The 19,259-nt window shown below is 36.7% G+C and overlaps 1 protein-coding gene across 1 annotated transcript; it reads right to left on the bottom strand.

The window, feature by feature from the left end:
* Nucleotides 1-865: 865 nt before the first annotated feature.
* LOC113237207 (protein zer-1 homolog) lies at nt 866-18,816 on the bottom strand. Its single transcript, XM_026473587.1, has 8 exons — nt 17,645-18,816; nt 16,348-16,550; nt 15,799-15,970; nt 15,413-15,574; nt 8,834-8,995; nt 4,231-4,380; nt 3,425-3,677; nt 866-1,680 (listed from the first exon to the last, which is right to left on the bottom strand). Exons 1-8 carry the CDS (start codon nt 18,653-18,655, stop codon nt 1,493-1,495), a joined length of 2,301 nt encoding a protein of 766 aa, XP_026329372.1. The 5' UTR covers nt 18,656-18,816; the 3' UTR covers nt 866-1,492.
* Nucleotides 18,817-19,259: the final 443 nt, after the last annotated feature.

The following is a 19,259-nucleotide window of genomic DNA, read 5'->3' as shown; positions in this document are numbered from 1 at the left end:
TATCTATTTATTATTACTAGTGATCGATCAAATAATATGTCCATATTACTTCTTCGTGGGCGGTAAAAACCACAAAGTTTAGGTAATAAGCGGCCAAATATAAGATCACTAATTATTACACAAGTAAATTACAATATTTCTCAATTTCAATTTCACTAAACGACGAGAGGATATGTCAATGTCAAGAAACTAACCGATCAAGTGCTACCGACTGGCTACCTGTTTAATTAATTTATTGACTTTGTCAAAAAAATCAAACTTGAAATCATCTTTAATTCATAGGTAAGCAAAGTACACTTGGAATCGTAAATTAATTAAACTCCACCATATTTATGTCAAAGTCACTTTATATCAAAAACGTTAAAAGGCTCAATAATGCGCCGACAGGTTAACTGATTGGTTACTTCCTTGTCATTGTAATGTTGAATTGAAATTGAAAAACGCTTAATAATGATTGTAACTTTTTTTAGGTATTATTTTTATTTATAAGGTAGATTTACGTGTAAAAAATGGGTGAGTGGCCGCCACATTCTTGCAACGAAATGAAAATCTGCTGTTACGGGATGTCAGATTCGTCTCAGTTTGAAGAGTCCTTAAATTTACATTTTAAATCTAAACAGCTTCATTTAGCTCTTACACGAGTGAAAACTTTATACAAGCTACTGCTAGCTGCCGTCGCATGCTAAGCTCTATACATGTAACTTTATAATTTCTGCTCGTTCCTGTAAATGTACTGTTATGAGTAAATCACGATAACAATAATATAATACACATTACATCACTAAAATTTTTTAAGCTAATATTTACTGAAGCCATAAACAAGATTTACTTACATTATTATTAATATATTATTTTTTTAAAACTTCTTCCTGTTTTAATTAGTACTACATAATTATTATACTACAGAGCTCTAGGAGGTACACACAAACTCGTTAAAATTCTCGTTTTGTTAGTTAAAAACATGTTTGTTTCGAAGGGTAATTTTAAGCTCGATAAAACATCATATCCGGCTAGTTGTGATGAACGATTTATATGTGTAGATAAATTATTAATACAAAAACCTGGCCCTGGTTTGATATAGACGCAGGTTCTAGTCCTGTCAGATCGAAGGAATTTGATAACTTAATTGAATTTTTAATTGAATAACTATAATAAACAAGTGGAGTAATTTCCCATAAAATACATAGTGATATTCAATAAAAATCAATTAGTATAGATAGTTGCGGGCGCCACCAATAATTTACTTATTGTACTAACACAGTGTACCTGTGGTGTTGATTTTCAAGTTTCTTTGTATTGTTTCACTTAGTTCATTCATGCGAATAGAGCATTTTGGCTCCACTGTGTGTGTTATTTTGCTCAACATATCAATTGAACAGGTGAAAGTGACGGGTGACGAAAACGATGGCGCACAGTGAGAGCCTGTGGTTTTCACAGCTCAAGACTGCTACTCTTCCACGTGAGGAGTAATCTCCTCAAAGAACTCCATTAGTTAATTGTCCGGTGAACTAGACGTCGGCGGATCAGGGTCATTGCGCGCCGCGTACTTGAACTTGGCGTAGTTGCCAATCACAATGCAGGCTAGATCTTTGATCATCTCATACGGGGCCGGGTGCGTCAGTAGATCCTTGAGCTGTACAAGACCACCTTCGGCGTCCAATAAGCCACAGTACTTCTCGGCTGTAAAAAACATTATTCGGATAAATACAACTACAGTCTTCCAATCCATTGTGCCAGAAAAGTAAACAAACAGACCATTGACCCGAACATAGACAGTTTAGTGATGGCCAACTGATGAGTTTACAATATATAATATAATAACACCCACACTCAACATAGCCCCGCACTAGGGAAACCCTGTGTCACGGGTGCCATGGACACACATATAGACAACCACAATTTACACCCAAACTCACGAGAGAAAGATATGTAGGTCATACAAATATTTCTCCCGGCCCGGGAATCGAACCTGGGACCTCTGCGTGGCAGTCCGGCATGGTAACCGTTCGGCCACAGAGGCAGTTAAACAATAACAACAATAAAATGGGTTTTGCGATTTCGCTGCTGATACCATTAAAAAAATATGTTATTCAATACTGAGGGTCATATTCCAGAACTCTACTCAATGCTCAAGTCAGGATCTGAGTATGATTTCAAGCACTAGAAATACGACCCTAATGGCAGGGACTTGAGTATGATTTCGAGTGCTTTAAACCATACTCAAATCCTGACTTGAGCATTGAGTAGAGTTCTAGAATACGACCCTAAGTGATGATATTTCATACACGAGATTAGAATTTTTATCTTACAAACCTATAAAAAAAAATTTTAGCATATATCCGAAATCTAATTTTAAATCCTCCTTCCAATCGTTATACTTCGATATTCGTTCGAGTGTGATTAAATTTTCGATTCACTAATCGATTGCAAAAACTTTAATTGAATGATCCGAATCAATAATTTCCGTACAGCCCTATTCAACCACAGACTATTCAAAAATCTGTATTTAAAAAACAACCTCACTTTTGAACTAACATTTTTCAAATAAGATTTTAATGTTATTCAATGAATATTGTTGGAAAAAGTGATGAAATATCTTGATATCCTGATTCCTTGATATCTTGATTTCACCTTGGTGAAATCTTCAAAATATACGTGAATGTTTTACTTACTCCATTTACTGAGTGATTGCTTTAGAATTTTAACCAAACCGAATTACTTTTCCGGCACAATGGATTGAAACAGACTTTATTTTAAACATTTAATATACAATATTTAAGTAAATTTTGCGATAGAATTCGACAAACATGTGATAGTAAGCGGCCACCGTATGGCAATCTTTAATCTAATAACTTTAATCTAATACTACAAATGCGAAAGTGAGTCTATCTGTTACGTTTTGACACCTAAATCTGAACCAATTTTGATGAATTTTGGTAGAGGTAGATGGGCCCAAGGTGAAGGACTTAGGTTAGTTTTTGTCACAAAAAGAAATCGTAAAGGATGTGAAAGTTTATAAGGAGAACAAAATTATGAAAATTAGTATAGTACAGTAAGTTATTTGAAGTACTATTCTACACAGACGAAGTCGCGGACACCAGCTAGTATACGATAATTGCGAATGTAATGTAACGCCGACTTAGGTGGCCCAACGGTTTGAACTGTGCGCTGGATGAGGAAGTCCCCGGTTCGATTCTCGGTAGGATCAATTTGGGTGTTCTGGATAGTAGTACTTTGGAGTGAATTCCGTTGCTATGGTACTCATAGTACAGGAAATTCCCTAATTTGAGAGCAGGTAATTGGTATCTGGTGTTGCTGACAAAGATTTAAGTATCCTGTATTATTATTTGCTCCGGTGCACAGTTGTTTATTTTTTATGCTACACAAACCGGAAAGCAGTGGTAAACGTGAAAATATTACTTACGGTAAACAGTAGTAAGATTGGCAAGCGCCCAAACGGCCCAATGTTGGCACTGTGGCGTGTGGTGGGCATGTAACAAATTCAGTATGGGCTCAAAAGAGCGATAGTTGATATTTCTCTCGGCGTGTAAATCCCACCGTTCGACGGCGGCGGCCACACGCTGCAGTACGGCGTCTCGCGCAGGTTCGTCCACGGTCCACGCCTCGGGACCGTCAGACGCCATGTGCGCGAGCACGCCTGCTGCGTTGTAGCTCACCTGTACATTTCACCTACACTTTACGGCGACAAATTTTTAAAAACTATAAGGCGGTAGGGAGTGAGCACTGGTACACAAAATGACCAGCATAACAGTTGCGGGAGCATAAAAATCATAAAATCACCACGACATGCAATCGTGGTAAAGTTGAAAAGGGCGGTGCAGCTGCCTGCTTTCCAGAATTCATCCCCCAATAGTCTTCTACGGCACCCACAAGAATATATTTACCATAGGGTTGTAATCAGGTAACATACATTTCCCGCCCTTTTTAAGTAAAGACCACAGCATCCCTCTTGCAACGATCCTGACACTTTCATTATTATTTATTTGATAATATTGTATTATAGAATACATTCAGTTATATCTGAACGGTATAGCTTGGGTCTTTTCAAGGTGAGAGTGAATAGGTATTATTTAGGTGTGCATGCTCCATCGTCGACCTCATCGTCACATTCCATCAGGTGAGATGGAAGTTAAAGCGCTCTTATTTTTTAATAAATATAAAAAAAACATATCTACTTGGAAGTCATAAAGAAATTCTATAAAATATAACCTCAATCCCATCACTGGATGAATCCAACAGATCGTAGAAGACGGTGAGAAAAGTTTTGTCCATTAACTGAGGTCGCAACTCTGCCACCTCCGCCACATTACCCAGCAAACCCATCATGTTTCTCAGCAATTCGTCTTTGTCTGGGAAAATCTGTGACAAAAACAAGTTCACATTCACTTTACCAACATATGTACAGTGCATTGATTGACTGAATACAGTAAATTTATTTCTAAAGATTACATGTTTCATGAACTACTGCTCTCCTTATTATAACTTAACCTCTTCATGGACAGTACTGAAATAATACCGCACACCAAAAGTCACTACTTTTCTTTATGCCGTAGCGACCATATTGATTCAACATAATTATAACGCTTTATCACTGACGGCTGATCCCGTCACATTCATAGCAGCACTGCAAACTGTTCTTGCAAATGTTTCTTGTGCATAAGTAAGTACGGCTGTGACAATAGTACAGTGATTTTATTTGATTTATTTCAGCAAAAAAAGTCTAAATGTATACATTAAAACGGCTTTCACCGTAAAATAGCGTAACCCTTGCAGTACAAGAAGACAAATAAAAGTTATAATTATTAATACAAAGATCGAACACTCAGAAAAAATTCCTTCGATCCGGCCGGATTCGAACCGATAACTTCTAGCATACCGTGCCAGACGCTATACCAACTAAGTTTTTGATCGAATTCCTTCGATCCGGCCGGATCAAAGGAATTTTTTCTGTAAGTAATATGTAGTAATAGTGGTAAGTAATTTCACAAATATAATTGAATATCAATTCAATAAAAAAATTAAAATACAGTGAATAGCGATATCTCTCGCCAGGGCTGGTAGCTGCAAAGGTAACTAACTGGGTGATAAAACTTTCATAGATTTGTCATAGATGGCGCTACGACTAAAAAGTAGTTGAAAAAGCAAATACAAAGACACGACAACAAGCACATAGAAAGATTCGTGAGGTCCGCTGGTTCGCTCCATTGCTTAGTTGGTATAGCGTCTGGCACGGTATGCTAGAAGACGTCGGTTCGACTACGGCCGGATCGAAGGATTTTTTTCTGAGTGTTCGATCTTTGTATTAATAATTATAACAAACTAGTGGAGTAATTTCACAAATATAACTGAATATGAATTCAATAAAAAATTTAAATAAAAGTTATTATGTACTAACAATACCAAATGAAACAATTACTAATTTGATTATATTTAAGCAGTGATGAAGGTTATTTATTTACCATTTGAATAATTAAATCACAGTTTGGAAAGTAGTAAGAGAGGTGATTTTGATTACTAATAATACACTGTATGTATCGTTTAGTTATTCATCAAATTGAAACGAAAATTAAGTAATTCTTTTCACCTAGTTGGCGGAAAACACCTGCCTAACTAACCTGATTTTAAGTGTGAAAACACGGGTCATTATTATTTATTATAGAATAGGGTTTCTGCAGTACACATTATTGGTTTATTGAATTAGTAAAAAACTATGCAATTAGAGATTTACAAACACGTCGGTATTCACCGTACTGTCTTGGTGTGCACTTATTAAATATGTGTGTAGCGTCCACAAACGTATCTCAAATAAATCGTTCAATTTTGTCAGTACATTGTTGATACTGCTCTATGGAGAAGCAGTAGGCGGCAACTATAAAGAAAGCACTTGGAATACGCACGGTAAAGCCCGTAGTAGTTTTTATAAGACCCATATATCGAAACGGGATAGCCCGTATTGTCCATATTCGAATTTTTACGGTAAACGCCGTTACTGTCCATGAAAGGGTTAAGTATATATATATATATAGTAAGATAATAAGCAATAGGCGGCCTTATTGCTATGTAGCAACTTCTTCTGGGCTGCCTTAGGATACAAATTTGGGATATGCAAACAGGGTGCAACCAAAGAATATATAGAATTAGTAAGAATAAGTAAGTACACTACACAATAATTATTAATTAAGGTATTTTTTTTATATCTTATTTAGTTTCAGTTTTATAGTTAAGCATAATCTTGACATTTTAACATTACTATGAAAAAACTTTAGGTGTCACTATGGGCGCGTTCCCATTATGTCGTGACGACAGATAGTCGTTCAGTTTTAAAGTGTCGTGGCTTGTATATTTAAATGAATTTGTTCACACATAGAACAATACGTATAACTGTCGGTCACGACTTTTTTGACGTTACGACGACAGACTGCGTGACAATGGGAAGAGCTAGAATGACAGTCTTCAGACGATAAATAAAACGTCACGAGAAAAATATGACGACAGTCCGTCGTGCGAATAATAAGGCGGCTGCTGTGAACCGACAAATTGTCGTCATGACCTAGTAGGAAAAACGGATAAAATAAAAGTCCTCGACATAGTCACGACTGATAGTCGTGATAAGGGATCAGGCTAGATGCGACAGACAAATAAAACATTACGACATAATGGGAATGGCCCTAACTCGAAAGTTACCGAAATGCAATTGCGTTAGTTATGACAAGGAGACCAGTGGCGGTTGGCAAAGATGTCCAATGACTAGTGTGTATAGAGGAAATGAGACAATTTTTTAGGATCTAAGTCGCGTATATTTGATTTTCCAAACAAACCAAGCATCGTTTCGGGGTCTAAACAGATCCCGCTGTTTACCTTTTTATCACCCTCTGTCCTGGTTCCTGGCCTTTTTTTGTATGTATGCTATGCTATAACTCCGGCTGTCATTTGTGAACCGACTTTGATGATTTTTTTTTTTTGTTGGATAGAACTGAGGTACCCAGTATTGGTATCATTTAAATTTGATAATAATAAAATATTCCACCTCTACGGTTGGCAAACTAGGGGATGAATCCTTCGCGCATTTTCCGGTAACCGATTTCAATAAAACTTGGCAAATAGATGCAATTCCATGAACTTTTAGTAGCAGTAGAGCTGCTCGTGAAAGAGATCGTCCAGGGTAGTATTGCCACCTTATCTATTTCTGCCGCCAAGCAGTAATGTCACCATTACTGTGTTTCGGTTTTGAAGGGTAAGGTGCTGGTGAAATTACAGGCACTTGGGACTTGTCAACTTATGTCTCGGTCGGCTACTGACGGACGCAGTGGTAGTGCCCTTCAGATCTTTGCAATTTAAAGCTCTGAGCGGCACTGCAATTGTTATGGACAGGCGTGTAGCTTACCATCAGACGCACGACTTGATCGTCCCGTCACTTGATGTTATAAAAAAAAAACTTTCCAGGTCAGTTTTCTTTATAAAAAAAAAAATTATAAAATTATGAATCGTTCTCGAATTCCCTATTCCTTCACTTTTCTTACGTAGGTTCGTTCAGTCATCACTCTCATCAAATTTCTCAAAACCAGAGTACGTGCTCATAAACCACCCCCACGTAGAACTCTAACGTCACGTGAGTCACTGTTTAATCATATAGACATACGCAAGTAGGCTCTTTTGAGCTTTTCATTACTATTTATAAATAATTTATGTGGACCAAGACTTTCCTTTAGGACTAAGGCTAGGCCACAACGTGGTTACAATAGACGGTTCGTTTGAAAAAGTATACTCGGTGTAGATCCAAAAGAAAATCATTTCTAATGTATGATTTGATGAAGTAATAACATATTTCAACTTCACTCGTCGAGCAGTCATCAAAATGTTTCCCTTCTAGAGGCTTTCCCCACAGGCAGAAGGTGCACACGCAATGGCGTCAATTCTAGCGATTGAATTCACGGCAGTTAGTGTCTTCGTTTTGTCCGTTCGTCCTTTGTCTTCAAAAATGCCTAAAGTATTTTTAAACACTCAGATTCACCTAAAGTGCATGAAGTACATCTAACAGGTAGTATTTGTCTGGAATTATTTTATTGTAAGTTTACAATTAAACCATTACAAGATTAAGAAGATATAATAACGAATCATCGAGTTCTCGATGTAACGAATAGATGATAATTATGTCTGATAAAAAAAATATAAGCAGAAGTATAGTTTTTCTATTACAGGTGAAGCATAATAATCAATAATCGATTTTCTGTTAATCAGAAAAATTACAGTCTTAACGAATCCAAGTAAATTTACCTGTGTGCTTTAAACCGTTCATGGACAGTAACAGAACATGACAATACGGGGTACATAGATCTCAAAAAAAAGTCAACTACGGGCTTACAGTGTGATTTCCAAATTTTCTGAGTAGTTGCCGCCTATTGCTTCTCCGTAGAGAAGTATCAACAACGTTCTCACAAAAGTCAATGATTTACATTGAAAATTTTATATTAAATTGATATATCGTCGGGGATAGTGCAATTACGCGTAACTAGCATTTGATTATGAGTTTCCATTCCGGTAAATTAGTGGCCAAATAAAATCTATAGGAATATACAGGAATCTGTTGTTATCAGTCCGTAGACAACATAAGTTAATGCTTACTATGAAAGTCGTAGCAATGGAAATAACAAAGTAATAACGTTAAAATCGCTTTCCCGTGTTTGGTTTAGTGCAGATACGCGTCTTTTACCAATACGCGAATTTGCAGTTATCCCGGACGACATGCATTGTGCACGATACTATGTAAGTACTATTCTTGAACGGGTTAAATAAATTACGAGCTAAATGTTACCTTGAGGCATGCTAGGAAGTGTTTCATGCCGCGGTTCTCAAGAAATCTTTGGCAATTCTGTGGAGTTTCGTCGGTGACGTTCCACATGGTCGACCAGGCGACCTCAAGCACGTCATCGCACAACTGCCGCTCAAGTCGGTCCGATATCAGATTAAGCATTTTCTGAAACCATTAAAAGACCCTATTTAAAAACAACTATACAATAACAACAAACGTAACGTACCAGCAACAAAGAATAGTCAGTGACAAACGAGAATAACAATTACAATGTTATTATACTAAGAATTCTTTGAAATGTTATTATCTTATAAAAAAGCAAAGAGTATAAAGCAAACCTCCGCAACAGGCCACTATCGTGGATTATGACTTTTCAAGTGTGAATGAATGAATAAGGAAAATAAGGTCTACGCTTCCGAATAATAAAACCATATCGTCGACTTACTTTCTCAAACTCGTATCTTAAAGCACAAAGTTACTGAAATGCAGTGTATGAAAATGGATTGTATGTGTATACAAATTTTGCAGGATGATTTCACATCGCATTTCCTTCATATTCGCACGCTGGCTTACTACCTATTCTTAAAGTAATGCATTTAAATAAACCCCGTTGATAAGAAATACAAAATAAATAGAAAGTTTTGCCATCTCCCGAATTAACTCTTTATAAGATACGAGTTTGAGAAAGTAAGGCATCGATATTAAAGTCCGACTATGTTCGAAAGTTTGTTTAAAATATTTTCAAGTTAGGGCTGGACTTCACAAAGCCTTCTACCCCGGCTTAGATTCGATACTTTTGCTAGCCAGAGTGGAAGTAACTCATGAAACACAGGCGTGTGTAATGGAGACAAATAAAAAAACAATCTCGTCAACGAGAAACAGTTCTACCAAAAGAAAAAAAAAACATGTCACCGCTAACATTAGTCCCTAATAATGAATGTAATGGCTAATTCGCTTAAGCTAAATATGCTGACACAAATAATAAATATCAGATATTAAGTCCAGTTTCAATAAACAATTGCTCATAAAGAACATATCAACAATAAGCAACCGCAGTTTAAAAAAGGACGTCACACGATCTGCTTAAATAATCTGCACAAGTCGACTTACAGAGCTAACGGGAATATACTTTTGTTCAATCAGAGAAAAATTGGATCTAAAAATGCAAGTCCTCGTTAACTCGCATGCATGTGTGTAGTTTATCATAATGTCCGTAATAGTTTATATATTGTATATACAATAAAAAAATGGATACTTCTAGCGATGAACATACTCTAAAAGGTCCAAATCTTTTAACGTTCTATTAATGTATCTATAACACGCGGTCTTTACTTTTGCCTTGTCCAAGTAAAGGACAGTAGTTCAAAGTTATCTTACGTTAAGTAAATGAATTCATTTTCACCTTAAGGAAAATCTCAAGTAAATATGAATTCGATATTAGGTTAAATTTTTTAAAGCCGCTATTTTCAAACCACAGTAATTGCTGCCTACATAATATAAAAAAAAAATCAATAGCGTGTAGTAAAACTAAGTCAATGGAGGGATATTAAAGTAAATTACATGGACAATACAATTTCTTAGAAAATTATTCTGTCTATTGCAGTGGAAAGTGACACGTTGCAAAGACAGACTGATTGGAATAAGTCATAAATAATTTGCGGAAACTATGCGGAAAGATGAACTAAACTATAAATTGTATTTTCCGAGACGTATTTTAAATGTTTTATACATTATACAGTTTTTTTTGGGACTGGGACACTTAGGAACCATTTATTTTTTTGTGAAAACAATTTTAGAATACTCGATTTCTTAGTCAAGCGTGAGCAGTTTATAAAAATGAATTAATCATTTTAATACTAACTCAAAAAAGAGTCATTGTCTTGTGAGGATCATTTCATTATAATACTATTACATTACTATTACATGATACGAAATTTAACTCCTGCATTCGCGTGCACACCATCTTTTCGGTTTTCACAATGCGACAAATATATAACAAATGGCAATTAAATATTCAAGAAAACCGGAAAGCAGAGTATTATAATTATCTATTTTCCGCCTTAAGAAGGCAATTTATTATTAATTACGCGTACATGTCACAAAATCAATAACACTTTAGCGTCGCGGCGACTTCAGAATGTTCAATGTAATATTAGTTTAACTTATTCGTTATCTGTCACTTGTAAGAGCCCGCTGTTTGGCACGGGTCGTTGGTAGGACAAGATCCACTGGATTTGCCCACCACACTAGACAATTTATCATGGGAATAATAGGGTTTAATATTCTGCTACTTGCAAGTACTTCTTAGATTTATCTATTTCTGTAATTAAACTGCGCGTTCGAGAAAAGACTTAACAATGTAAAACGAGCGTTTTCTTAATGAGGCTACAATTTCTCAACATTCGTCTAACAACGACTTATTAAAGCATCATATAGCTCGCTACGCGGTGGCGGTCCATAGTAATGGATTTTCCGACATTGAAACATGATCGTTGCAAACTTAGCTATTTAAGGGACATATCGCACATAAAAAATACTATTGTAACTCAAAAATGGTGGAATTGTGAAAACATGATTTCAAAATTACTGAATGGGACCAACAAATTTATATTCTCATTTATAAATGGACAAATCCATATTATGTATAAATAAAAATAATACGACCACCTCCGAGGTCCCGGGTTCGAACCCGGGACTTCAGACCTCGGAAGATCGATCTTCGGCCGGGTCAATGTAGAAAACTAACTTTTCAATATTGTCTCGGGTGTGGTACAATCGTTGTTTCATATTTCCATAACACGAGTGCTTTAGTTAACTTACTTTTGGATCAGAGCAACCTATGTGATGTTGTCTAATAATTGTTTATATTTATTTATATTAAATCTCATTATTCGCAATAAGATACATTCAGTTTCGGGTTACGACAGAATTTATTTCATATACGATATATCAACCAAACATTACAACTACTTAGCCTGCTACATTGTGGTTAGGGATTTTCACATGTCTTCGAGCTTTGCATTGCATTGTTTCACAGGTTACTTATGATTTTCCTTCATCGCTATAGCAAACGATTGCAGTGTAATAAAGTGCATCAGATTTACAAGTCGCCTTGCGTCCTAGACAGATCAGAATTTAAATGTAAAGCACACTTCGCAGCGCTCCGTTTCATCATAACCCATTGTTCATTTTCACATACAAATAATTGCAGCACCCAGAAACCAACCAGCTGCATCGAACAATGCTGCCGTTTAAAACTAACTACATGTTCCATCGTCATGTGAGCATCGATCTAGGTCAAGGCTGCGTAACTCCAGGCCAGGTTAATCTTTTTAAATTTGCCCACTAGGAACAGCGTAGAACTCACAGACCACATAAATACTAGTAAGAACTACTACCGATTGTATGTTGAATATTTTATTGGGTACGTGTACTTATGTATACTCGTCTTTAATGTACGGACAACGGCATATCATACTGCACATTTTTGTTCGAAAATCGCCTCCAGTGCAACGGAACAAGATACGTCAATGTGCAGCATGATGTGCAGCATGGTGAGCTGGCGTGTGCACATGTCTCGCTGGTTGACAATAAAACTGGACAAGCGCCATAATTAGAGAAAAAGGTGATTGTCTATACGTTGAATATTTTATCAGGTAATTGTGTACTGGGTGGCCCAGAAGTGATGGTCAAAACGAAATGAGGAGGTACAATCTAAAGTAAGTATTTTCAATCGATTTGACTACTACTTCGGGGTCCAGAAATTGAGGGATCAAAACTTATTCAACTTTTTGTGTTTTTTGGGAAAAGCACTAAGTGCACCCCTTAAAAAATTCCAAAAAAATTTCCACAAGAAATTTTGAAGTGATTTTTTTTTGGCTTTTTTTCTTAGATACGCGTACTTTTCGACAGAATTCATAAAATGAGCTCGCATATGTCAATTGCACATAGGTTTTTAGTTAACTATTTTCTGTTCACAAAACTGTTTTCAAGAAAATCTTACCATAATAAAATGTACTACAGAAAGGTGCATCTATAGCCGAGAAACTGTGCATTTTATACAGATTCTAACGATGTAACCACGTGGTATTTTGTCTACATTTACATTTATTTGATTTTTTTTGTAAAAGAGGTCACTTTTTGACATAACGACATTTTTAACTGCTTCCGTGGTCGAACGTTTACCATGTTGTACTGGCACGCAGACGTCTCGGGTTCGTTTCGATACATTTATTTCTCTTGTGAGGTTGGGAGTAATTGTAGGTGTCTATGTGTGTGTGGATGGCACCCGCGATACCCGGTTTCCTTAGTGCGGGGCTATATTGAGTGTGTGCATTATTAAGCATGGTAGAATGCAAGAATAGCTACAAAGTGGCGGTTAGGTTTTCTTTTTATTTTTATTGCATGTGACAGACAATGCGGTCCCTGCAACCGTCATTCACAAACAATACGTCGTATTTACCATAATGTTCACTTTATGCTTCGAACAAAGCATATTTAATGCCTCAGACAAAAAGCAAAGTACAATTAAAAGAGTATCGTCAAAGGAGTTTTTAATTTTTATTATATACTCACGTCCGCAGATTCCCGTAGGCAGATCTGTCGATCGGCACTTGCACGATCCTTAATTAAAAACCTCTCTTCCCTCACATACAGTCATCAGTATTTTCTTACAGGCCTTATTGTTCTCATTACGCACCCCAGCTCTTTTAAGAACACTTACAGTTTGATGTGAGAATGTTCTTCGTGGCCGTTCTTTTCTAATTACACCTTTTTTTTTTATGTAAGCGACACGCCTATCCATAGCAGTTAATAATAATAACGCACACACTTAACATAGTCCCGGACTAGGGAAACCCTATGTGGCGGGTGCCATGGACACACACATAGACAATCACAAATTACACGAGAGAAATAAATGTAGACCATACAAATATTTATCCCGGCCCGGAAATCGAACGTGGGATATCTGCGTGGCAATCCGGCATGGTAACCGTTCGGCCACAGAGGTAGTTATACTCGGAACAGTTGCAGTGATACTCAGAGCTTTAAATTAAACAGCTTTAAATCGCAAAGACATTAGGGGCACTGCCACTGCGACCGTCACCCTGAGACATAAGTTGACAAGTCCCATGTGCCAGTTACTGGAGTACACAAAGATCTCGTGTATGTAAAGAGCTGAACGAACCTATGATTTGCCATAGTATAACAAAACAAGTAGTGCAACTCCCATTTGACGGATCAATGCCTACACGTCACTCGAAGTGGTGGGTTGTCACTATTAGCCACTGAGTGGAGCAGTGGCTCGCTGACAGCGACGAACAATTCAAACCTTTCTCAGCCGCTATCAGCGGGCCGCCAGAGTATTGTCTTTTTATCTATTTATATAATTTCCATTTAAATATTTACCTGTTAATATAATTTGTTACAGTAAACTAATTATATTTACTGATAACTGTTCACTCGCCCGTTAACAGTCTCATTATTTTAATTGCAAACATAATTAGAAGTATGAGTCATAGTATTCTCTTGCTATATTAAAAATAACCTTTGTCAAAACTTACATATTTATAAATTCAACCAGAATTACGAATTGGTGTCTCGATTATGGGAGTATAATTATGAAATAGAAATAAAATGCCGAACAATTCCGAATTTGAGAACACTTGTTCAAACAACCAAAAACCCAGTAAAATTTTAATTTAATTGATGTAATTTTTCAATTTCAATTGTTTCAGTTCTATAATTATTGGCACATGCTATGCTGGCTCAGGCCGTGCAATGCGAGTGCACGAGTGCGAGATAACGCGAATGGGGGCGTATGCACGGCGCACAGCAGACGCGTCCACACACAAGCCGCCCTGTTATGTTTGTATGGAGTTACATAATTTGTGTTATTAGACTATGATTTTGCAATAAACCACAGTTTAATGAAAAAAAATAACATTTATTTTTTACTTTAATATCCAGGATTAGACAGGATGCTTTCTTATTGGGTCTTATTAGGTAGGTTAGGTTCATCAAATTTATTGAAGCATGAAATAGTAAATAGAAGCAGTGGTAGTGGACACAATAGAGCATTGTGAAAGCGATCGCTGAGCAATAATCACTTAGCAGCATGCGCCTAACAAGTTCATTGCAACCTAACAAATAGGTAAGTATACATTAATTAAGTAGTTATTCAGAAAATTTATGTAATTTAGTTAGTAGAAAAACAACAACAACACTAACAAAAACGAAGACAATCGATCTAAAATTATTATTAACAGAAGAGAATAAAAATAGAATACTTCGCGTTGCAAAAATATTATAGAATGTTTAGGGTGAAATGATTTAAAGTAAAGCTTAAGAGTGAGGGGAACTCATTTAAAGAAACAACGTATTGTGGCAAGTTGCCAAAAGTTACAATAAAAGCACACTATTAGTATTTTTCATTACAGAATGAATATTTTTATCAGAGGCACTTTGCAGAATTATTGATTCGGACAATGCGCGTTCACTTTGCGAACTAAGGGGGATATAAGGCAAGACAACAGAGTTATTGCTGGTCACAAATACACATACATATTATTTATAACTTACAGCTATAGCGCCATGATTTCCAAGGAATCGTTTCTGTTTACCGTCCACCTGACAAGCAAGGGAGTTTAACAGATAGATAGCGATGCGTTGCACGAAACCTTCTTGATGTACATCAGCAACACCATTTAGCAGTATTTGCACCACACGCTCATACTCGAAAAGCTGAAATAAACGAACGGCGCTTTAATGTTAAGGCGCGTTAAAACTCATAGCATACGTCGATTTAGTATGAAGCTAAAGGTTTTTTAAATTTAATTTAAACATTTAAACCAAATGAAGCCGAATTATATGTATGCTGGCTATATGTGGAAGTCAATGACAGTATACATGTAATAGAACTTCTAATCTATATACAAATAAACTTGTTATGCTGTATTTGTACTTACCACATCAGTAGGTATTTTGAACTGGCACAATGTGAGACATCCGTTCCGCATCATAGTGTCGTCGCCGAGGTGGCCATCCATGCCGTCCAGCAGAGCAGTGATGATACGCCGCTTCAATGTAATGCCAATACGAGCTTTTTCCTTGCCTTTCACTATATAGAAAAGTGTAGCACTGAAGACAAAAGGCTTGTTATTAAACAATGTGACCCACATGCAATAAAGAAAGAGTCACTTTGGTGTCAGCAGAGGCCATGTTACAGTAAGGTTGTGGCAGCCATATGGTGATAAAATAGAAATAAATTAGTTGTGTCATTATTCTTTTTTTTTATAACATCTTTTGACGGGATGATGATTATCTGAGTTACCTATCTAGTGTGAATAAGTTCAAGTCTGAAATAATAATAAAAATCCAAAAATAAAACTGAGGTATACGCAATGATACTGGACAACACTAAGGACTGTTTTAAATATTAAAAATTTATGGGATTTTAAAGCCTCATAGTCAGAATCACATAATTTACAATAATTCATACAAATGTTTATAATTACCTCCCAGATATTTGAATATGTTTTTCAGATACATGTTGATACATAGCATCAAGCACAATAGAAAGAGCTCTGCCAATGTACGCATTGTTTTCATAACGGAACAAATAGTAGAGATCATTCAGGACCCGAGTGAGAATCAGTGGACGTTCCATGTAGGTTGTAGCCGCTGTCAGTATCTGCTCCTCATTTGCATCTCCAGAGATCTAGTAATAAATTATAAAGATAAATTGATATTATCTACTTTAAAAATACAAGCAAGGCAATGTCTACATTGAATTGTGGCAATAACTGATAAAACAAGTAACTTTAAGTCTTATTATCCTTTTCAATCAGTTCAAAATAGTTACACAATAATTATGAGTCTGTAGAAATAACTTGTGCAATTTACTTGTGCATCAGAAGTAGATAGCTAGTGACTCAAACATCGAGGTACTGTAGACATTTTGAAACAAGGTTTACAAGAAATACTAAGTTCCATGAATATTTAAATATGGACTACTACTGTCAAAGACACGAAGGACTACAGCAAAAAATATAAAACCTGACCCTTAATCAAAAAACCTGTTACATTCATTCACAAAACCCAATGTGTTTGACACAATTAACGTGAACATCACTACACCACTATGACAAGGCATGCTGCTCATAGGAGCAACTCCTTTCATAGTGATTAAGAAAACCCATCTGATTATGGCTTTTACAAGCCGATGGCAGTTTTGAAACAGGAAAAATAAGAATTGATTATTTCAAGTCACCAGTGGACAGGAATGGCATCAGAATGCTCACTATAGAGTCTTAACAGGGCATTGTAGCTTGAACAAGCAAATGTCAAATATTGGGTAGAGAGATGATAAAGACCGTAGATTTTGTCATGAGGCAGATGAAACTCCTGTGGCGGAGGGCCGGAGATAAACAGGAGTTTCATCTCATGGGTGTAAAAAATTCCATACTGGAAAGGTACAGGTCACAAATAGAGGACATGAGCGAAGAAAGTCCTTCAGTTCTTCCTTCTGGTCTTAGCTTTGAACTGTAATTAGTGGTGATTACAATACACCAGTCAATAGTCGCTGTGATGAGACGCTGCATAGGCCCTGAATGAGGCCACTCTTGCACCAATTGCAAATTCAAGTAAAGTCAAAGAATATGCTACTGTAGCTTCTGGGTAAACTAAAGTACAGTAGATCTGTCAGACCTGAAATCAGCGCTCCAAATATGTCTACTAGTAGTAATAATATTTCATGCAACAAAAATGCTGCTTCCTTGTGTAAGTATTAAGGTAAAGTAAAGTACAACTTACCACTTTGGCCGGTATGTCATGTCTCTTGCAAGCTCCGTGATGCGTGCCATACAATCCAAGGAACTCTAAAGGGTTGTTCACTCGACTTACAAGCCCTGGTATATCACAGCGCACTTGCATTTCTGTATCACCAGAAAATGCAGCTTCTTCCAGATTAGATACTGCTGCCCCAGTTCCAGCCAGATTTGTCCCTGAAATATCTAATGACACCAACTGTGGTAAGCTGGTAACTAGTTTTGTCAAGACCTCATTTGGATTTGTATATTTGCCATATCTCTCACTAGACTGTGATATATCCAAATGTCGCAATGAGTGCAAGCTTGCTATCCAATCTATCACATCTTTGGACCATTGTACTCCATGTAGAATTAGGGATACCAGGTTTTTTAGCTCATTCAATGCCCAGATCGAGCCAGCAGATGTACATTCAGAGAGATCCAAGTGAGTAAGCTGAGTCAAAGGTTTCAGCAGCAGCAAAGGGAATATGTACAGTCCTCGGCGAATAGTAAGCTTTTTTAATTTGGGAGCGTCTATTATGCATCCTTTCTGTCTAAAGACATTTTCATCTGGCGATAGAATGTATGTGTTGGTACCAAACTTAAGTGATATTAGATTTTGGCTATTACTGTTGATTACATCTAATGAGGCTTGTGAGACGTACTCGCATTGCACTAACTCCACTTCGAAGGGCTTGTGCTCCATAAGACAGCGCAACCCCTCGTCTGTAATACGCGAGTTGCGGAGCTTCACACTGGTGAGCCTCGTGCGCATTTGGTCGCGGAACAAGTTAGCAATATTGTCGTTCACACGATTATTCTTCTGGTATGCTTGTAAAAACCTTTCACATATTTCACCTGGCAGAATGACATCGTCTTTGAGCTTACGCCAGCGACTGGTGGGGTCAAGTTTCGTAATAATGTTCAAATTGTTCACAATGTAGTTCATGGATATATCAAATAGAGTATCCGGAGAACTATCATACAAAGAAAACATTTCCTGATCGGACGACATTCTGTTCGTAATCGCGCACTTTCTGTTCAAGACGTCTTTGTGGACAAGAACTGCAATGATATCATTTTCTTTAACTTATGTCCTCCAAAACGTGTTCTCGTTAAGTTACTAGCACTTCCGAATCTACCATCGTACAACACTGTTTTGGGGAGGTACCTACAAGCGGAATAAATAAAAACCGATAAAATTAAAGCAACACGAAATATGGAAGCAAATAGAAATCACACAACGCAAGACAACGCAACAGCAATTTCTTGACAAATGTAGGTAGTTCGTTCGTTCAGAAATAGTTCTTTTTGGAAAATGGTTTTTTTTTTCGAATTACAGTCACCGTCGGAAAGATAAAAGAAGCGGTAGCTTTTCATATTAGAAAATAACGCAGAACAATAAATATTGTAGAAGTGGTTAGTTAGCGTCTGAGGCGTGCCAACCGTAGGTCTCGTTAGACCATCATCGGTAATTATTTTAGTAAATTTCAATTTTCTGTTTATAGAATTGATTTTTTGTACTGCCATGTTGTTTTGAAGCGTCATGGAATTCATCATAATTATTAGGAAATTAAGGTAATATTTCCTACAAAAACAACATTTTGATAAAACAATTT

This window comes from Hyposmocoma kahamanoa, unplaced genomic scaffold (genome assembly GCF_003589595.1).
Source record: "Hyposmocoma kahamanoa isolate Upper Pololo Valley unplaced genomic scaffold, ASM358959v1 100021, whole genome shotgun sequence".
Taxonomy (NCBI): Eukaryota; Metazoa; Arthropoda; class Insecta; order Lepidoptera; family Cosmopterigidae; genus Hyposmocoma; species Hyposmocoma kahamanoa.
Note: the sequence above shows the minus strand (reverse complement) of the source record. Positions and strands in the feature narration are given on the sequence as shown.

Bases quoted from the DNA above. Each gene is read 5' to 3' on its own strand.
- LOC113237207 (XM_026473587.1), bottom strand. From the start codon at position 18,655: ATGTCGTCCGATCAGGAAATGTTTTCTTTGTATGATAGTTCTCCGGAT. The intron at 16,551-17,644 runs GTAAGTTGTACT...ATTTATTACTAG, and splicing joins ATGACATACCGGCCAAAGTG to ATCTCTGGAGATGCAAATGA. The intron at 3,678-4,230 runs GTTATATTTTAT...TGAAATGTACAG, and splicing joins CATCCAGTGATGGGATTGAG to GTGAGCTACAACGCAGCAGG.